Source organism: Thermobia domestica, chromosome 10 (genome assembly GCF_964235325.1).
Source record: "Thermobia domestica chromosome 10, izTheDome1.hap1.1, whole genome shotgun sequence".
NCBI classification, from domain to species: domain Eukaryota; kingdom Metazoa; phylum Arthropoda; class Insecta; order Zygentoma; family Lepismatidae; genus Thermobia; species Thermobia domestica.
The window spans coordinates 228,770,099-228,793,119 of NC_137463.1; the positions used below are offsets into that span (position 1 = coordinate 228,770,099).

The window sequence follows — 23,021 nt, forward strand, 5'->3', positions numbered from 1 at the left end:
AAGTTTTAAGAAATGGAAAGAATCCACCATGTCATATCCAATGTTAGTGGAGGAAAGTATCATCCTCTGATACCATGACCTAAAGCTCATTGCAAACATCCAGATTTTCATTCGTAGTCAGGAATCGGGAGGCACATTTGCCAGCAATTCGGCACTTGCTTAAGTGTTCAGTAAGAATTCTGTCATCTTGTATAATCTATTCCAGCACGAGCATAAGGTTCGTGAATGCTACAACACCAACTTCCATGCAGTGCACGAGCTGAGTGATGGTTTCCAATATTGTAGATGTTGCTGCTTTTAGTGTCGCACTTCGTCAGTCACAAAGGATCCACCTGTTGTGAAATGGGAACGGTGCTCCTACACTTGTATAGACCTAGAGATTATTTAAACTTGTTTTGCCTCAACGGGAATATCTTCGTGGCATGTTTACCAAGTTAAAAGAAATATACCTAAATGTGTTTGCGCATTTGTTTGTTTGTTTGTTTATTTGTTTGTTTGTCATGAGAGTGAAAAAAATCTTCGATCAAATTCCAGCAATGGATAACAATATAACACATTAAAAAGGATGTCGAGATACAAATGTAACTAAACGGCGTGACAAACATCTTGGCATTTGAAGGCGGCGCTCCAAGTTCCCTTTAAATGGTGCTAGCAAATGAGAGTCCAGCGGTATTGCCACGTTTATTTTGTACACATCCACGTCTATCCTCTGCCACTTGACCGTGCTGTAGTTTGTCTGCTTACCTATAGCCACACCCCTTTACCACTTGGCAACGTCACGCCAGAGCTTGTGTTTTATTATTCGTTTAGCTGAAATGCCAAGATGTTTGTCACAGGCCTTAGGTAAAACTGTAATGAAATCTGTACTTAGGGGTTTATGTCACAAAAGTTCGTTTTATTTATTTTTTTCTTTCTTTGAAACGTGTTTGATAGTTCTCTTCTACTTCATGACTTGAGCAATACCGAAGTTCTGTGGTAAGGTTCAGGGTTATTACCACAGAAACAAAAGCCTTTCCTGTGGATCCTATTCGAAGCCAGTCCAATTCGGTCAAATTTATTGTGAAGCACTTCGCAAAGGATCTGATTTATATTATTTTTCCACGAAGGAAATTTCTCGTTAAAGCTGGGGGCTTGTTTTCCTTGTGAGCGATATCTGCACAGACATATTGATTTAATTATTTTCTGTACACTCTGACTCATACGTATTGTTGAGTTCCATTTCCCCGTTCATCCATTTATTCGGCTGTACTCTTAATATTTTTGTGTGACAGTTTTTTTTCTTACAGCAAAAATAAGTAAATAAATAAATAAAAATAAAAAATAATAAATAAATAAATAATTATGAAAATTCGTGCTAGCATACCTGTATTACGAGGGAACTGTTATGGCTCGTGTGGCTTGGATTTCCTTATTATTAAAGGCCGTAGGCAAATGGCTAAGGTGCGTGGTTTTCGTTCGATCCCTGGTTTGGATTTCACTTGAAAAGTCTTGTATAGCCTCGATGCTGAAGGAGAAATCAATCAAATCAATTTTCTTGACCTTATGGTCGTTTTCTCCGTTCTACTTCTTTATTTTGAAAATAATAGAAAAAATAAATAAAATATTGCTTTCCAGTGAAAATTACTAATCTTAAAATGCTACTTAAAATACTTTTATGACATGTGCCGTATTTTTGACAGTTCGTGCTAGATATATGAAGTAATGATTAACCAAACCAAACCGCTTGGCGTAACAGTCCTTTGTGGACTTGTGGCCCCTCCAACGCCATCTTTTAGCAACCTTCTGAACTACGTCCAGCCTGGGAACTAACATGAGTCAGCGCGCTGTGTCGCTCTGCCCCTAACAGGCATATTAGGAGTTTTCTGGACTTAGTGGCCGTTACGTCATTTATTCACATGACTCAGCAGTTTGCCTGACTATTGCGTGGACGCCGAAAATTGGGAAGCACTGGCCGGGAATCGTACCCGGGACCACGCACATCCGTGGGTCCAACACTAACTACTCGACTACGGTGTCCGCTATGAAATAATAATTGGTTTGCAGGATATTATTTACCTTAAATAAGGAATATTTTAAGAATATTGACAATTGTACTTAAAAGTATTTTAAAAGATACTTCTGAAATTCACATACAATTGGAAACGAAATGTGAAAAAATAGAAATTGACCCTTTAGGAACAAATAGCAAGAAGTTAAAAAAAAATTGTTGTGAAAAGAAGGCAAGAGAGATAATCTGCTATCTTGGTCATCGTCAGAGTGACATTAAATTAAATGTTAAGCTAATACAATAGCTTTAAAAATTTTGACTTTGGATTTTTTCCTCAGATAATTTTATAGAAGGTCTGTTTATATCAGCATTTTACTATATTTAAGTACTTCCGCATTTACTTTCCTCATGTGACTATACATTGTTCTATTTTTAGAAGTTAAAAAGTGTGAACATTAACTTTGTAATGTCATTTATACCGTTGCCTGTTATAGGCCCTACTATAGTTGTGCTTTCTTCTGTTGCAGGATTGCCAGGCCTTGGAACAAAATTAATACGAAAACCAAGTTTAGAGAGAGAATTGAATCTTCGAGGTAGTCCAGCTCTTGACAGTGGTGCTGCTAGTTCCCGCTCTGATAGTCCTCGACTTATGTCACATCCGTTCTCGGCGCCATCACCATCATCTGAAATCTCTCATCAGCAGCTTAGTCGACAGTACTCTCCTAGTTTCACGGAACCTCCTCCTCCTCCGCCGCCACGATGTAGTTCTTCGTCCCAGGGCCCTCCTACCACACCCCCTCCGCCCCCTCCGCCTCATGTAGGGTCTGAGTATCGTAGCCAACAATATCCGTATGTTCCAAGTCAAGTTCCCACCAATGTACAGCAACTTTTGAAACGAATGACTCCTCCGACTGTTGGAACTCGCTCTCCAGGCCAAGTGTTAAATTTGGGAAGTTCTGGAAACCAGAATTGTCCCACACCTCAAAGAGGTACAAGTCCAGTGTCCATAAGTAGTGGGAGTACAGGTGGAAGGCAACCAATGATTGTTCAAAATGGTCCTCAAGTCCAACAACAGTTAACCCAACAAATGCAGGCTTTAAGTATATACCAAACCAATGGAACTGTAGGTGTTAGCAGTGAACCACCACCCCCTTATTCCCTTGTTTCATCTGCTGCGACATCCGGTTCGACCCCAAAATTAGTAACCCCACCACCACCGTCATATAGTGCTTCTATTCAGAATAGACAAAGCCCAACTCAAGATTATAGAAAAAGTCCGTCTGCAGGAGTCAGTGTGTATTCTGGAATAACTCACGCAGTGCCTTTAACACCAACAGCTTGTCTACCAGGTGCGTCATCGTCCGGTACAACTGTTGCGCCATCAGGGACTTCTGTTACTTCTGTAGCGAGGCCTACACCGATGCATTCCTGGGGTGCCCGTCAGGCAAAGACTCAACCTCCCATTATAATGCAGTCTGTTAAAAGTACCCAGGTTCAGAAACCTGTTTTACAGACGGCGATAGCACCAACATCACCTCCAGTCACGTCTCCACCACCATCTTACGCTTCGTCTATTCAACAAAAACAGGGTCAGGTCACTCAAGCAGCTCCTCAGCAGCATCCACCACCGCCGTACTCCATCACAATTCAACAGAAACAGCAACAACTTCAAACATCACAGCAACAGCAAGCGTATCCTGCTGCATCAAGTCCATTAACATTCCCCCCGTCACCATCGCCAGTCACTACATCCACTACGTCTGCTTTAAACATCCCCACGACAGACCCACCAAGTTACGCGACGACAATGCAAGCGTTAGCTGCTCAAAGGGGTCTAGGAACACAGGTTTCACAGGCAGTACATCATCATCAAGGAGGGGCTCTACCCCCACCGCCTCCGTATACTTTAGCTCATTCAGTGTCTTCAACGCCACCCTTGGCGTCAGCGACAAGTGCGCTTCCAGACGACGTAGTTCAAGTGACGTCCGCACAGATGAGTACTATAGATGGTTCAGGGCCGGCCCGAACGTCGCCTATAGTACAGTCCTGTAACAATGTTCCAATAAGCGGACTGAACGGATGTAACTCTGTACATAGTAATCATCACACTCAGCTTCCCCACCATCAGCAGTTGCAGCAAAAATTCTCTCCTGTTGGAGCGGAAACTGCCAGTAATACATCTCGATCTGATAGTCCTGTGTCATCCACTTCTCAGTCCGAAATTAGGCTGATTTCCCCGTCTCCAGTTAGCTTTACTTCAACATCGCCTTCCACACAATCGGAAAACACGGTGTCTTCAAGTCCATCGTCAATTGCTTCCACACCGAACTGTGTTTCTAATCAAAATGGACGTGCAGGTTATTGTGTGACAAATGGAGGTGCTGGAAATGTAAATAACGGTAACGGATTACCGATATCAGGTTCAACACCACCTCCACCTCCGTATAAACACCAGTCTCCCATCCCAGAGAGGAAACATATAAGTAAGGAAAAGGAAGAAGAAAGAAGGGATTCGAAAGTTCGTAATTATTCACCGCAGGCTTTCAAGTTCTTCATGGAACAACATGTAGAAAATGTGATCAAGTCGTATCAGCAGAGGGTGTACAGAAGACGTCAGTTGGAGAACGAAATGGCGAAGATCGGTTTAAGTGCAGAAGCGCAGTGTGAAATGAGGAAGATGCTTTGTCGGAAGGAATCCAACTATCTCCGACTGAAAAGAGCCAAAATGGACAAGTCGATGTTCACCAAAATTAAGACTATAGGTGTTGGTGCTTTTGGTGAAGTTGCGCTCGTGAAAAAGCTCGATACTAATCATTTGTATGCGATGAAAACTCTTAGAAAATCAAATGTTTTGAAACGAAACCAAGTGGCACATGTGAAAGCAGAGAGAGACATTTTAGCGGAAGCCGATAATGAGTGGGTTGTAAAACTGTACATATCTTTTCAAGTAAGTAAGATTAATTTTCTTGAATCTCAATAGTATATTTGTCATTGCATGTATTGAACTAACGTGTTTTCATTTCAGACGACACATCCAGTGTTGATTTGAATCTGTGCATCGGTATGTAATACCGGTTTTGGATTTTTTTTAAAACTAAAACGTAAAAATGTTACACCATCTCTAGGACTAATTTAATGCATTTTCAGTACTTCGAAAAGTTTCAACTGTGTTAGTAAGATGTCATCTTCAAGTCGTTGATTCAAAGTCTGATAATCATGGGACAGCAAAGTCTGAAAACTATTGTTTAGCAAAATATATCTAGTCAGTTTTCCGCTTTGCTTTCTATTTCTTTGTTATTTGATTTGGTTTGCTAATGTAGCATATCCGATGAAAGCAGGTTTGGTTAAATACCATTTGTGGCGGTTCTCTTCTACATTAGCATTATATATATATATGTCATCACAGTATAATGCAGCGGGTTTATTTATTTATTGATTGATTTATTCTTCATGTTAATAAGTATTTGTCAATAAAAGGATTTTTTGTAACAAGTAGACAGATTTAAAATATACACAAGAGTATTTTAAGCCTGCATGTGTTCGTTAATCTGTCCACTGGATATACTTGATAAAAGAGAAGAAAAAATGACCGAGAAATGGAAGGCGTAGCGTGTCATTTATTACTTTGCCAGTAACTTGAATATTTCGTAAAATATTTCCTTATCTCTCAGAAGTGTAATGAATTCTTCATATATAAATAAAATGACAGCTTTCGAAAACAACAAAGATTCTTTGTGTCGGGTTCAAGAAAAGCAGTCAGTACCCAACTTTTTTTTGTCGGAGTGAGGTAGTTCATGTGTTAATGGAAAATTAATAGAAAAGAACCATAAGAATATGGAGATGATATATTTAATAGAAAACTTCGGATAAATGCATTGCAATAATTTCTTAAGAAATTGATGAAATTATTGTAGAACAAATGATTAGGGTAAGTATTAGCTTTTAAGGAACGAGTGTACATGTGTTTCCAGTAATACAAGAAATGGAGCTGGATTGAGTGTATAGGTACATTTATTGATGTCAGAAGTTTAAGTCATTCAGTATTATTATGATCATACCCATAAGTATTATACTTGGATATAATCATGAGTATAAGCATTATACTGGTTATACTGATCATATATCCAAGTATGAAACTTTGATTGCTGATGAATTTCGTTGATAAAAATTTCATCATTAGTTCAAGTAACCAATTCTAGTAACCACTGAATTATTATTATAAAATTTATCAGTTGAATTAAAACCGTTATTTTTTTTTTATCAACACTAGTTGACATGGGAGTGTGTGTGAGAGAGAAAGAAAGGGAGAATATATATATATGCACGGACATATCTCTTGTAGTTTATTCCTTGTGACCAATTTAACATGTAGCCTTCAATCTGTAAAGCTGCTTTGATATATAGGATAGGATTTAGAAGAAGTGTCAAACATCGAGTCGAAATATTGTTTTACTACTGGTCTATGGATTATTTTGAAGGACGTTGCAAATGAGTTCTTTTTAGTGTGGAAGTTCTGGTGAGAAGAGTAGAACAGTTTTTGATATTGAAAGTTAGTGTAAGTATTCATTGTTAAAATGTGGCATTTGACGTTCTGTCTACTGTTATGATCAGTCTGCAACGAAAGTCGTGTTTGTTCCTTAAAAAATAGTTTCAAGATAGTCTAGTAAAACGATACATTTAATCATTGTTTGCTGTACAAAGCAAGATGATACCATCAGTGCTACGCCGAACTATTTGAAGGAAAACGTTGTCAAAACATCAGGTATTCCTGTTTCATAGTCGAAAGTGTTCAAGGATAGTACCAAGAATAGCTCTTTGTACACTTTATATTGTTTAGTAGATAGTTGCAGATAATAGAGTATGCACTTAAAAATAACCCCATTCCACGTTGGTTACTTCGCAGAGCGCCTATGATATCAGACGGGAAAAAAGTTGTTAGATGGAATGCAAAAGTATTAGTAAAGATCTTCAATCAAATGGACAGCTCCATGTAACGTTTGTCAGTTGATATATAGAATGCAGTTTTCGCCTACATATTTGTAATGAAAGATACGAGTTTTTTTCCTTTCTTTGTTTTTTCATTAATGATATGTTTCTATATAAATAATGTTTCGATTGCAATTGGACGAAAGAGCTGTTATTTTTAATATCTTCAAAGGAAGTGAGAAAATGTACTTTTTATGACTAAATGTATGGTTTCTTCTACAGGACAAAGACAATCTCTACTTCGTAATGGACTATATCCCGGGAGGCGATTTGATGTCTCTGCTTATTAAACTTGGAATTTTTCAGGAACCCTTAGCAAGGTAATATTATAGCACAAAATATTAAGTTATATAAAATTACTAAATATTTTGTGTTATCTTCTAAAAAAGTAGTTCCTAATAAATGGATAATAGGGGTAACTTCAAAAATAAATGAATAAATACCGTAGTAAATCATAATGTTTAAACATGAAAGTTTCTTTTAAAAAATAAGAAAAGAAAGAAAAATAGACTTAATTACTAGAGCACAATTTTTTACGTAATATCAACTTCTAAAATATGTACATAAATAATGTGTCTGAAATAAGTAAAAAATGTAAATTCATAATAAAATATGTACTATAAATATTTATTTTTACCATTGGTTCTTATTTTCTTTTACATTTCTTTCCTCACAAAGGAATAAGTTTATTTGAAAAGGACTTACAAAAATTCAAATTACATTATTAGAATGATTACATTAAATGTTCTTTACTTTTTGCAGTGTACATTCAGATATTGACTACAGTTTGAATATATTTAATTATTTAATTTACAATATGTGACCATCAGTTACATTGCAAAATGTTCATTGCCCACATTTTTTCACTCAAAAAGTACTTACAAAAATTCAAGTTACTTGAATATGTTCAATTATTTCACTTACAATGTATCACTATGTAAATTTCCAAATGTTCAGAAGTAAATGTTTATCGCCGATCAGACAATATTTTTTTTTGTACGCAGAGAAACCTCTCTCTACTTCGCAAGAAGTAACCGGAGCATACTTCGGAGGTGAATGTGGATGGGAGAAATATCATTAGAAGAGTCAACTGTTTCACCATTGAGAATGTGGCTCACTGTCAATAAGTTGTTGTAACGTAGATTCCTTTCAGTCACTGCGTCAAATTTTCTTCGAACTGTCTTCCGCATCCCCTCCGACAGCAGACAGTTTTTTTACTTGCAGCCAGAGAAGGAAGCCCAACAATCTCAAGTTTGTTGATCTTGTAGCAGTCCAACCAAAATTGCTATTTATATATACCGTATCGCAAGCAAGTTGGAGATCCTTGAAGAGATTTTGAGCAGGGCGTACCGGTACAGCTGAGTCTACAGAAAATGAGTCAAACACAGATTTGACTTCTTCAAAATGTTCGTTGTAAAATTGACTTGCCAGTATCCAAGTGTCCCATGTAGTAATAATAGGTTCAGAAAAAAGTGGTGCGTCTGGCAATTATTCTTGTAAACTTACACACGTTGTAGTGCCTTCAAAAACACCTTTTTTTATGGAAGAAATAAGTTTACCTCCGGAAACTTGACTCTCACTTCCTCAGCAACGCATTGGAGAGCATGTGGCATGCAAGTAAAGTGGATCAGGTTAGGATAAAACACTTATGTCTGTGTACATAAGAAGAACTTTTTCTTCTTGTGCGCCATCCATATACGACACTTTAAGATTATCATTCAGAAATAGTGCTGTGGTGGAATTTTGCATGCAGTGAGATTTGGAATAGGTGGAAAATCAGCATTTAGCTTTCCAACTATGAAATGAGGTACATACCGCCCCAAAGCATCCTGCCTGCTTCTGTCCTAATTAATTCTAAAGCTTCTCTGTAGGAAACCGAAAGATATCCCTTTCGAAAGGTTGACTGGTTAGGGACTTTGCGGCCTCAATATTTTTCAAGGAAATTACGGAATTTCGGCACTTGAATTTTTTCCAAGGAATGTTTGCTACAATCTTTGCTTCGCACATTTCCTTCTAAAAGAAACTGAATGAAGAATCCTCTGATATCTGGCTGGGTCAGTAAACCTGCTTCTTATCACTTCGTAATTGTTTGTTTTTCATATGAAGTGAAGTTCTAATATGCTGCTTAACTGAAACTTCATAATGTGCCCAACTTTTTTATCACACACTCGACAAAAGCAACTTTGCCATCGATGGTAAATGCATCATCGACTGCTATGCAAGACCGCAACTTCGAGATAACAAAGAGGCAGACGAAGCCATTCCGGCTTCGTGCAGCTGAAACACAAATTAAATACTGAAGCATGCTCTTCGTAGAACTCCAATGGTTCAAATGAAAAGCTGACGAATTATATACAGTAAATCCTATGGTTGAGTTAGCAATGCTTCAATCAAGATTTGTTGTCGCCGGCTGCAGAAATTAAAACGCTCACAACAAAGTAGGCATGAAAGGTAACTATTCGCCCTGCTTTGTACTTTCCACCTTCTGTTGTTGATTCTTTTCGTTCACTTTGTGTTGATGGCCGCTCCGTGTTGAGAGCTGGAAACTAAAAGACCGTCGGCACCTAGTGTAATTGTTACGATGCGGGGAATCAAAGAACTTATATGTACGTACAGTGAAGGCAAATCATACTTTTAATTTAGTATATTGTCGGAAGCTGGAAATGGAGAGAGGGAAGGTAGAAGAGACAGTTTAAATTTTACTTTTTATCTGTTATACTAACATGCAAGCAAAAGTCTAATGAATTTTGTTCTTAAGAACTGTTTAATGTAAAGAATATTTTATATCTTAAGAATATGTAACATTGAGTAAAATATGTAATATAAAACTTCACTATGACATCCCTACTGACGTAATTCATCAACATTTTTTATTCCATGCATGTAGATGTAAAGGAAATAGTGTATAATTACATAGAAATTCAGGATACTAATTACGGTTGAAAATATTTCAGATTTCGAAATTTATTTAAAATGTTAAGCTTCCTACATCAGTTCTAAGATATTTTATATTTGTATTCTGTGCGCATGTGTAATACATTTCATGCAAGAAAACTTACTATGAATAATCATATTTGTATATTGGGTATCAGACACACTGAGGCACTTGTGGATACTTCCAGAGTAAGGTATGACCCAAGTTTATTGTCACAAAACAAAGAACGAGGAAAAGAATAATAAGATTCTCAAATTAAGCTGTATATTTCATAGACTCAAATCAAATCAAATTAAAACCTCTTCAGGCGGCTTATTGAACTTCTTCCCGGCACAAGTTGGCAAGGAAGGCTTTTACGTGGTTTGGTGCCACCTGTTTCGAAAACCGGCTCCAGTTGAGTTTAAACTGTGTAATGATCGCACAGAGGAGCTTTCTTATCCGTTATATCCTTCTTGACCAAACCTAAGAACCATTCAGTGGGTCTGTACTGGGACACTGATGTTGGATTGTTCACATGCGGAGCATATGTAATGTGATTGTCCTTCACAAACTGAGTGGTACCTTGTACATAATGTGATGATGCCTTGTTGAGCCAAAATAAAATAGGGTCAGCAGTGTTTAGACTACGTAGCCATGGCAACAGAATTTTCCGCAGACACTGAGAAATATATATTTCACTCTTCAGAGTTCCATTGGTCACAAACGCTAGAGACAGTCTCCCATCCTGTGCCATTGCCGGCCAGACCATCTTCTTCGGAAATTAGGATTTCTGTTACACCATTGTTTGTATAGGTGTTTGTACACCCGATACAAAGAGACATTAATTGGCACTAATTCCTGAGGCATCCCATTCGACGTTCGTTTCTTATCAATGATGAAGGAAGGGTTACCTCCCGACGGTATGTCTTCTTGATTCAATTTGCGACGGTCTTTCTTCGTCTTATCAACTCTTCTTTTCGTATCCTTGCCGTCTTTTGTCTTTTACGGAACCGAGTTTCAGCTGTGCTCCTGTTTCTCCTCGCAGAAGTATGCGAAATCTTCAGTTTTACATTAGCTTATCGCATTGACAAGTTTGGTTATTTCACAAACTTCTTTGTTTTTTCTACCATCCTTTGGCCACATGCTATGGGTTGGGGGCCTGAATTCGTGTTCTATCGACCATCACCAGTTTCCAGAATATCTTTGGTGACTTGATAGATCCTTCTCACACACACTGTGGTTTTTGAAGTGAGATACTCCCACTGCACGAGCACAATTGTGCGTCTGGAAAAAGCTGACAATCTCAATGTTTTTCGTTTCTGCATCTTTGCTTTCGGCATGTTGCCCACGTGCACCACACTTCAGCAGACACACTGTCTACTGCACGCTACACCTCGTGGTAGAGGGACGGATACACTCCTCGATCCTATATTGGTGCCAGCTCCAAGTTTATGATAATAAACCTGAGTCATACTTTAACGTAGATGATTAAGTATGATAATATCAGATATTTGTTTATGGTCCATATTGTATACCAAGAAAGAGAACTCACTAAAGTGTTCAACAAAATGACAGAGTAGTGTGTCACAATTAGATTACTGTAAAAGACAGGGAGTGTAATTTCCGTTGAATAACTATAGATAATAAATTAACTAAGAAAAAAAGAACTTTAAATATAATGATGGTATTGGTAAATTGAATGTAAATGTTAGTGTCAAAAGATGTTCAGTTTTAGTTTAAAATATTTCCAGTTCAAGAGATAGAGTAAGAAAATAAGTAGTTATTTCTGATAGGTCGTAAAAGTTAACCTTCTCTTTCAAACATTTTATAAGCACATACCAACTTTTTAAAGGTGTTGGAATTAAAGATAACACCAAATAATAAGATCCGGATGCGACCTAAGTATTCTCAAAGTGCACTTTATCACTCCAGAGTATTTTTAAGCTTTTTTTTCAGAAGAAAATAAACATTAGGTCCAATTGATAACATATTCGCTATGGTTTCTAGTAACTAGAGATGTTAAATGATGATATGTGCTCTTGAAATGGAATAGTAATAGTTCCATAAAAATAAATAACCTAATACACGAAAGAAATAGGATATGCACAATATGTTTATCTTAAACATTAGATCAGATTCAAATTTTATTTATACCAAGCAATTGTTAGATATATGAACGGGGCACAAAGTGCATTCTAATGTGGCACATACTATTACGTTTTTATTGGAGAAAGTTTATAGCATGTACAAACAAACGGATGGATTGATTAAGACAAGATTATAATGAAGATTTCATATGTATAAAGTAAGATTGGAGATTGGAATGTAAATTTATGTTAGTAAGTTTGTGGATTACGATTGATTAATGATCAGTAGAGCAACCCACATTATGCTTTTTTTTTTGTTTAATTATGCTTTATTTTTTCCAAATTATGCTTTATTGTTAATTTGAATCATTGTTTTACATTAATCGTGTATAATGTATAATATTTACTATACATTGAAGAGTCTAAATATCTTGATCTATTTATTAATATTTTATGCACCCAGTTTCTTTCATATTTAGTGAAGTTTCCACTTATAAAGAGATATACTTTACTCGAGTCAGTTTTATTATCACTTACGTTCGCCTTAGAGGTGCGTATATACAGAAAGGGAAAGTAAAAGGTGCCACCAAAAAGTAGTACAGAAAGTGTTCAAGTTCAAGAGGTACACATAATAATATAGTGTGGAGTTCTTGTGCACAAAGTATTCTTTTTTTCCTTTTCTCCAGTTCAAAAGATTATACCGAGAAGTTCACAGAAATAAACATAAGCTTTTCATTGTTGCATTGTTATGTTCTCAAAAGATTTTCCGTTGTAAATATTGGTTTTAAAAAATATTAATACAATGTGTTAAACTTGGCAATAATAATAAATTAAACCGAATTTTGCAAGAATTTTCCTAATAGAATTTTCCAAGAATTGTGCTATATATTTTAAATTATGCTTTATGTTTAGTTTCTAAAATTATGCTTTTAAAATTAGTTTCTTCTACAACCATGTTCAACGTACCAACCATGTGTAAATTGCTGTTATGCTTTTTATGCCTTTGGGTTGCCCTAATGATCAGTAATTATAGTAATTGTATAGATAGAGAATAAACATATCAAACTCACATGTAATTGTCGAAAAAACTATGATTAATTATTAATCAGTATTTTACTCAGTTTTTCACACTAAAAAATGGAATTGGATTACTGGCTTTAGTAGCTTACTGAACGAAGCAAGTGAGAGCAACCATTTTGTTCTGTTTAGATTTCAGTAGCAATGTTTTAACTTACTTTTCCATTGAATCATGTAGATAGTTCTTGTTAAAACATGTCTTTATATTCTTACTTTTTTTTCACAGGTTCTATATTGCGGAGCTCACATGTGCTGTAGAAAGTGTTCATAAAATGGGCTTTATTCATAGGGACATTAAGCCAGACAATATCCTTATAGATCAGGATGGCCACATAAAACTCACGGATTTTGGTCTGTGCACAGGCTTCCGATGGACACACAATTCAAAATACTACCAAAAGAATGGTATGAATATTATTTAAATAATTCCTAGTTGTATTTTCGCTTGCGTCTTCTGTTTTTTATGTCTTCAAAAATTATTTGTTCAGATTATTTGGTTTATTTAATTATTTATCCGAAAAAAACATTGAAAATAAACCGTTATTTTTAGTATTACATAAACTGCAGAAAATATTCGTGAGTATTAAATGCTTTAGGCGAATTAAAACATGAACAAAATAGTAGAAAAGTAAGCAAACAACTTTTAAGAAAATGAAAATTGTTGTCTGCGTGAGAGTTGTACATAAAATTTTCACATGTAATTGTCGAAAAAACTATGATTAATTATTAATCAATATTTTACTCAGTTTTTCACACTAAAAAATGATAATAATACAATTTCTCATAATTTGCTAGTTCTCGCACAATATGATTTGTTAAAGTAAATGTTGTTATTTTGTTCATTGTTGTCGAAAAATAAGTCCACAACGCGCAGAGTAATAATAAAATTATTCTTTAGGTCTTACGATATTTTATAAAACATGAAAAAGTAGGAGGCTACTTTAACAAACTTGAGTATGTATTCATGAACATAATATCCGATGTTTCTGATAGCTGAAATACAGGTCAGATTAAGTTTTGGTGGTCAGATAAGATATCTAAATATTGTTGCTAATATTGGAGGAGTCATAAGGTAACGTATAACTAATATACAAAGTTTTTCTTAGATCATGTGGGAATTTAGGAATTTTTGACTGGTTACTGAACTCGAAAGTCAATATCTTTGTTCACATATTTCTGACCATATCAATGTCGTAGACCTCTGAATTCAGGATTTATCATGAGCAAAATCGTTCTTATTATTTTTGTATTAGTTACACGGCTTATTTGCATTTTTTTTTCCATCATATTGGAAAGCTTTTTAAACTTGTGAAAAAAAAAGTGATTTTCCGTTTTCTGTTTGTATATTTAGTGGTTTATAATGCTGAAATAGACAGTAGACCATCTGCAACTGTAATCTGGTGTTTTTGCCATGTGACACAAGTAATTAAACCGTTAAGTCATTGCGGGATTCACATGTTTTACCGACTGTTTTAATTGAAGAAATCGTTATAAGTGATGATCGAAGGTACTGGACGTTACCAAAACTGCAATATCTTAATTGCAAATATAATGATAGTGAATAGATGTCGGTGCATTCAGTTTTTATTTTGGGATGTATTAAGTCAAAATCATGTTAATAGACTTGAAGTCTAGGAGGCGGAAGTTCGTGATCTCAAAAAAATTATATATGGTCTGTAAAAATGTCCTAAAAAGTCATGGGAAAATAACTTAAAAATTGTGAAAAAATGACTGATCAAATTTGTAACTGTAACTTCAAAAGAATACAACAAATACACCAAATGATGGGCATTGTGTCCACAATACCAGAGAAAATTACGTAGCTTCTTCATTTGAAATATGTAAGTTTGATTTTAAATGAAAATAACCAAATAAAGTATGTAAATTTACACAATTTAATGAATAGTCAATTATACAGTAAATTATTCAGCATAAAATACACTAACTTGGCGCATCGCAGCTTACTATCTAACGTGGTGTTTCCTTGTCTCGCTCGTGACTGGAAAAATAAAAATAATAATAAATCCACGTATATCGTGTAATTATAGTCTAACATTAAACAAATTGTAATGAAAAATCGAAAAGTCAAAATCAGAAACACGTTTGTGGAGGGAGGGATGGATTCCTAGGTACGCTTTCTCTTTGCCCCTTACATTCAGACCATCAAAAAGTAAGAAACTAAAAAGTCAGAAATATTATACATAAAATGTTACAGACACAAATGCCAAAAGATATATTTTGAACATACTTAATCAAAATGAAAGTTCGATTTTTTCATTTTACATACGTTTGCAGTGTATCACCATTGTCTTTCACAGGTTCTCAAACTGGAAACTTCGTCTGTTGTCAGCCAGAACGTTTCTATACATGAGGAAATTTCTCTTGACGTCTACGTTTGTCAGGGAGCGTACTTCAGACAGAAAGGTCTTCTGATGACAATTCTTCGTCAAAAATATCCATGTTGGCATGTTCTCCTTCCAAAATGTTTACCACCTGGCTCATTATTTGGTATACCAAATTCTTTCCGAGCACCTGGTCCAGTTTTATTCACATAGCCTGCCCGATGTTCCCAACATTGAGATGTTCAACTTGTTGAATCTTTTAAAACGGACTGCATGATTACTCCGTGCTACTCAAGAACAGTTATTGGTGCGAGTAACATTCCAAAGTTGGGCGTGATATACTCCGGTTGTGTCGTCATAAGGTCTTGGAGTTGAGTTGACTTTGAGTTTAACGTCCCGTTCAGCAGCAAGGCTAAAGGAGACGTGGGCCTACTGATTAACGTGGAATCAGAACCACATGAGCTCCCGATGGAAAATAGCATTGCAGGCTTCAGCGTTAAAGAAACTGTCAGTAACGGTGCCGCACCGAGTGAGTATTGATTGTGTGGGCAGTGTCACACCATGGGCCATCTCGGAGTTTGAACAAGAGTTTGAGAAACAATTTCTTGACACTAAAAACAAGTTTGTCTATCTGTGTAAAATGTTGACTTTCTTACACACTCTGTGCAGGACATGTGCGAGGCAAGTAACGTGGACCATTTCCGTTAACAATGCCTTTATAACCTTTCCAGTTCTTACTATGTAAAACGCAACATCTGACACAAGAACGAGAATACTGTCGTGTACAGTTCCCTCAAGCTGTAGAATAAACAAAGTTTTATCGAACATCCTGATCCTTCACTTTTTCCACTACTTCTGATGTCAACAGAAATATTTGTCCAGAGCAGTCTTCTTGGAGTGTACCAACCAGGACATTTGCAACAAAACGGCCGTCCTCATATGTGGTTTCATCGATGGAGACGAAAGTCTTGTTTCGAACTTATCCCGAATCCTCCCCATAGTCTCGTTGTGACATATATCCAAATATCCTTTACACAAAATTGATTCTTCAAGAATGTTCAGTTTCGTATATTTTTCGAGAAATTCATGTAATGCCTTCTTTAGCGAGATGTTTGCAGAAATCATAGCTTTGCAAAGATCCTGGAAAAACCGGGGAAGATTTCGAGGATACACTAGCACTTTGTCCTAGAAGGAGTTGAGGTTTCTTTTTCCCTCCTGCTTTCACTGCTTGATGCTTTCAGATGTTTTTTCGTCCGATGTATTGTGAAACGTTTTTCAGCACTCACCTTAACCTCACAATTTACAAAATAGACACTGACGTATGTGCGGAATACACATACTACATTACACATGACGTGCAACTGCTGAAAGTCTAAAACTGGCGTAAAGGTGATTGGCCTTGGCGTCTATATGTCCCCACTCGCCAGAAAATGTTTCCCCGAGAACTGAACCATGGGATCAGGCTAGTTCCAACCTCTCATTATCTGATTTTACATCCGAGCGTGAGCCAGACAGACATACCCCTTACTTTCTAGTTGACAATATGGGAACAAAGACTATGTCTGTAAAAGTGTGGCCGTTCTAAGCTTGCAGTGACGTAAACACTTGCCCGCTCACAATCAGAGGTAAAGTATTGTATTCATGCGCGCGTTTAGGAGAATTTTCTGTAACTGACAGTCAGTGTGTGAAACGATGCGTAGGGATCGAGGCAGAGCTTCCGATTGATGATCACATAACAGTCAGTCACTCTCGAGGATCAGTTAAGAAGCAGTATAAAAGAAACATTCGAAATTTCTTTATCCGTGAGATTCTTATTCCTTCCATTGCATCAAAATTTATATACAATTTCTGACCCCAATCAGAAATAAGCGCTGTATCACTGAGCCACCGTGCTCCCATATAGAATGGAAGAGAATGAAATTGCTTATTATTTCTGTCGTTCACATTACAGTTTGTAGAAAGAAGCGATACAAATTGTATTCTAAAGTTTTTTTGTAAATCAGAATCATTGTTGATTTCAGCCGAAATTTCCTTCACTGTTAGAGCCTTGTTGCTTCCAAATTTTGTACAAAATTTAGTACTTTCTGGCGAATGACACGCTTTGTAAAATTGTCCATTTTTTCCAATCGTGTATCTTTAACATCACTCACACTTTACAGGGGCCAGCACGTCATAAATATGAATACACGTTTAAAACAATTTGCCTTGCTTGGCTATTTAATGGACTGCCACTGCTATGTAATCGAAAATAACACGCGGGTGAATAGACACTGAATTTCCCTTACACAGGACGCCATATTGCACCTGTACAGCAGGAAACAAGTTATTTTATACATGTGTATGAATTATTGTACTTCACAGATATATTGTAGGTCTTTTATCCAATCATAACTGCACAATTTGTTCTACATAAAGGGTAATCTTATTTAAAATGTGGGATTATTAGTTTGCGCGCATCGACAAACCGCTTTGCTTGTTACAGAAAATGTTGCAGCCCTGTGTTCGTTTCTATAACTCAAGATCATTGCGTATTTGCGAGCATGCATTATGTATATATTAACTGTTTGTTACTTCAAAGTACTAATAATTTTAGCTATGTGCAGGTAAATGTAAAATATCAGGTTCTATAGTATTAAACTATTTCATAATGGTGCAGTTCCAACATTACTTGGGATTACGTATGGTTAGTGATTTGGAGCTACTGAAATTACGTAATTGAAAACTTAGGTTGGCCACGACTATAGTTCAGATGCTCTTTCTTTTGCTCGTAAATCGTCATACGAGAAAATGTTTTTGCTTCGGTGCAGTCTCGAGAATATTACCAAAATTAAAATAATAATTTAAAAAAAAATAATGAAAAACTAACGAAGCATGCGAAAAAATCACCGAAACTTGGGAAGAATTACAAATGAATGATGTAAAATCGAAAAAAATTACCTAAAAGCTGAAAATTGGCAAAATAATGTACTTTACAATTTCCATTTTTTGTTTCAGAACGAAGTGTAATATTATGTGTATTTCATGGGCATTGTATCTATGATGCAGGAAAGAGATGACATTTCATCAGCTTCTGCCACCTAGTTACATTCAGTATTCAATGGAAATTTCTTCCTTACTAAGCTGCTGTCTTTGTCAAATAAATATACATATATGTAATTGTGTTTTACTTTTGTACACTTATATTGTATTCAGTTTCGTAGTTAGGGAACTTCTGATGTAGTGTAGTGTAGAAATGTCTGAGTCTGTATGGATTGAGTATATACTGAGTTAAAAAATTGTTTATATTTCCAATCTTAAATATATGAGATAAGTGCTAACTTATTAAATTGCAGGGGAACATGGGCATCAAGATTCGATGGATCCTTCAGAAGACTGGAATAATGAGTGTCGATGTAACCAGTTGAAGCCTCTAGAACGAAGACGGCGGCGTGAACATCAGCGTTGTCTGGCACATTCTTTAGTGGGTACACCCAATTATATAGCTCCTGAAGTGCTTTTAAGGACAGGATATACACAACTGTGTGATTGGTGGAGTGTTGGTGTCATATTGTATGAGATGCTAGTTGGTCAACCACCATTCCTGGCAAATACGCCCGCGGAAACCCAGTTTAAAGTGAGTTTTTCGATAGTGCTTTTAAAGTTTTTTCTTTTAACCATTTAAAGTTTCTTTTTTTTAGTTGTTTTAGGGAATGACAATGAAAGACAACTCCTCAAGAGGGTGATGCTTTTGAAATTTATGTAACAAATCTGTTTTAAACTCATAATCTTTGCCGATCGAAGGTACTAGGAAACAGTTAAGTAGAGACTAGTAAAAGAGAAGAAAATATAGGATAAAATTTAAAATCATAATATAGTAGAGCGCCGAAAACTAGGCCTAATGTGGACGAAGGATGGGCGAGTTTGTGAAAATGCCGGGTTATCGGGAATGAGGTTAAAAAAGAATAAGTACGAGTGTTCCCTCAGAAAATAAAGTATTGTACTTGTATGTATTGGTTGCTTGAGAATATAACAGAGAATAAACTGCCCAATTACCCTTAAACAAAAGAAAAGAACGTACTTTATGAAGGCATAGAGCCTTTACTATACATGAAAATTAAAATTAATGAATACACACTCTACAGTAATTTACCTGGTAAGACAGACCTCAGGCAATGTCCTTGAACGGGTCTGCGAGTATTTTATTCCCGTGCCAGAGTGCCCGAGTTATCGAATGCTTCTAAATCGCTCGTTTTATTCATTTTGTCACGTTTACTTGTTGCTTCGATAGGGTTACACTTCCAGCTATATAGATATACCATCCTACGCCATCATTACACATACATAGAAATACGAAAGCAGGTCATGATAATGTGCATAACGCTGTCTGTTCCTGCGTCAGTGTAAAACGACTATGTTCGTCTGTCGACAGATATCAAAGCAAGAACGGTAAGAGAGATCGAGAAGAGGTTTTCTGAGTCGATTCAGCGTCCCAAGTATATGTTCCACTTCATCCGTTAATCTTCTGTTCAAACCGGAAAATCTGGAAATTAACAACTTAGGGTTTCATCGTTGATCACCATCGAAGAAAAACGGTGCCTTTTTTTTTCTTTCTTTTTTAATGCCATGTTGAGAAAAGATGTCACTTTGATCTTCCTCTCTGCTAAAATCAGAAGTGGTAGAAATTTATTACTACTACTACCGGTCTCAATATTGATATCTATCCATAGAACATAAACCGTAATAGATAATAAGTTTTTAATTGATTTCATCGTCGTCCTACAGTAAATTTCATCTACTTTAAACGTACACTTTAAACTAAGTTGATCAAACTTTATTTGTATTTTTCAACTTAATTTTTGCAGTTATCAATCCCCAAGCATGCCGACTACTAGTCTACCAATTATGCTGTTAGGGTGTATCCTCATCCGTATACTAGCGGCTGCTCTCACCTTTAAATTTGGTAGACTTCTGTTCAAACCAGAAGTAGCTGTCAAATCTTTTCAGTTTTAAGGTTGATCGCCGTAGATCAAAAATTGCATTAGATAGCGAGAAGCGGTTTTCTGCAACCGGTTAAGCCTCCAAAGACTATATTTCATCTCTAACCTAATCTCTTGTGTTTAAACCAGAAGTAGTAGAAATCTACCGCCATAGTAAGGGATAACGGAAACAGGTTTATTTAATCGATTCAGCGTTCGAAAATAAGTTCCATCTTAATCTTTCTCCCTCTATTGAAAATCGACGACTACCGGTCTAAGCACTGGTTGCCGTAGTGAAAAAACGGTAATAGCGAAAAGCAGTTTCTTGATAGGGATTCAGTTTTTCTACATTGTTCCTCTAGTGCAACCGGAAGTGGTAGAAATGCACTGCCATTTCTGGTTTGAATATTAACCTTCATTTAGCAAAAATAGTAAGAGATAGCAAGAAATGGCTTTTCGATATGGCTTCAGCATCCCAAAAATAAGTTCCGTCGTCTGTCCTTATTCTTGTATTACAACTGCAAATTATATACCTACTGTGTTCGGTTTCAATATTGAATTCGCAGAGTTTGGAAGTTTGCCATAGTCCCACATATCTCACTTGTATTATGTAACAAATCTTATAAGGATAATTTGCAGCAAAAAAGTCTTTGTACTTTCTCAAGCATTCAGTAATTAAATATTCTCAGCCTTAACCCCAACCTCAATCTTAACCTCAATCTCAACCTTCAACCTTGGCTGAATAGACATGAATAAACTCTCACATAAACACTTAATCTAGAATGCGTACGCCTCAGTAGTTCACCAAAGCCTCTATTAATCCGTCCCTCTCAAGACGTAGACATCTCAATGCTTTCCACTAAGCGTTCTTATTGAGTACTCTTAAAAGAGACGCTTCACGATCCCTAAAACTTAAATGTAAAAGCTGAAAATGGGAATGATTCGGGATATTTCGATTAACACCATCAGATTTGTTGATTACATTCGACAGATGGACCAACTATCCACCAGGAGAAGGAAAACATGTCGAATCAGAGATATGAGTTTCTTTTTTAAAATGTGCTAGTTAAGTCTTCTACAGTACCAGTGATCCCGGACTCAAAATATTTAAGGGAAAACCTCTGTAAGTACGGTTTTAAGTATAGTTGTTTTATCTGAAATGAGCACAGGTTTCTGTCAGGGATACTCGTCTCCCCAAGGGCTTGGGCACAATCCCTCCCCCAAATTTATCATTTTGCCCTCTCAAATATACTTTTGTTCCCCCTCCCTCCTAATTGACCATTCTCCAGTTTGATTGTACCATTTTCAATAAAAAATTATGTTCCTCCCCCAAATATTCTCACGGGAGCAATCTGTCCCATGAAAGCCACCCCTGGGTTCTGTTCACCGAACTGATGAACTTGACCGAATATCGTTTTATTTTTACTTTGAAAAATACTCATTTCATGGACACAGTTGACTTCCTCACCCAAGGTTTTATTCTGTCTAAAATTTATTCTCTTACCTTTTCGTTTGTTCTTCAAACTAACTTTTAACTTATTTGCGAGTTGCAACATTTAGGTTTGACAACCTACTGAGAGACACCTAGTTTGGATTCATTTGGCCTTTACCAGAGGTATTGGTGCCATATTTATGCTTTACCTCTCGCCACCATATTCTCTACCTCTTTTTTGTTCTGCGCCATTGAATTACTTCATGTTAACTATGCATTTCCCGTTATTTTTCTTTCCATTACGATTTAATGTGGGAAGCCATTCTTTATTATCTACTTCCGATTCTTACATTGCAAATACCACGGAGTACAGGTATTTTTCTCTCATTTATGCCTCGTTTCTATATAAACTGTAAATTTTTATTCACCTTACGAGTGTACTGGCCATATTTTCTATTATGGTTTATATACCCTAATCTAATCTGGTTTAAGACTGCTTACTATTTACTCGTTTGTCTTTGATGAGGCGAGTAACAGTTCATTACTTGGCATCAGGCTAGTTATGATAATCAATGTGTTATGTTACTAATCTGTACTACTTCAAGGGAATTGTGCGCTATACCAAGTAGCTGTATACCACGTGCAATATGAATCACGATTCCTATGAGACCTGTTGCTGACGAGTTTGTGTACGTGTTGAAGCCTTCTGCGTTCTTACACCGTAGCTTTTGTTTCTCCCAGGGCTCGATAGGCTTACATTCTATGAAGTATAAGTGCCTAGATATACTAGTGAGAATTTAATGTTACTAGAACAGTATCCCGATTTTAATGAGATCTATACGAGTACAGAGAGTTTCAAAAATGAAAATCCTGCTTTCTTTACTAACAAGGACAGCTCAGAATTTAGTCTGCATCACCAGTGTTCCGTCTTCACAGTAATGAAATTTATTTTTGACCTTGCGTTTAATCTTTTATATATATATATATAAAGATTATATATATATGAAGGGTAAGGGGAAAAAAGAAGGAATGTCACAAAACTGCATTTTCGAGAAAACAGCGTTTTAATATTGAAAACTGCATATAAAATGAATAGGGTTAGTCAAATCTTTTGACCTTTTCCTTGGACATTTCTACATCTACGGATGCATGGTATATACAGTCAAATAGTACCAAGAGACACCAACAGATAGGACAAAGAACCCCATAAAGTACACACATGGACATTCCTTGTTTTTTCC

The 23,021-nt window shown here is 36.3% G+C and overlaps 1 protein-coding gene across 5 annotated transcripts in view; it reads left to right on the forward strand.

Moving 5' to 3' along the window:
- wts (serine/threonine-protein kinase warts) overlaps nucleotides 1-23,021 on the forward strand; it is a 138,348-nt gene that overhangs the window by 101,066 nt on the left and 14,261 nt on the right. For all 5 annotated transcript variants that reach the window (XM_081729183.1, XM_081729181.1, XM_081729178.1 and 2 more), the window contains 4 exons: nucleotides 2,515-4,934; nucleotides 7,196-7,293; nucleotides 13,278-13,456; nucleotides 18,726-19,006. In XM_081729183.1, coding sequence (XP_081585309.1) covers nucleotides 2,515-4,934; nucleotides 7,196-7,293; nucleotides 13,278-13,456; nucleotides 18,726-19,006 — 2,978 coding nt within the window. The remainder of the gene's footprint in view (nucleotides 1-2,514; nucleotides 4,935-7,195; nucleotides 7,294-13,277; nucleotides 13,457-18,725; nucleotides 19,007-23,021) is intronic.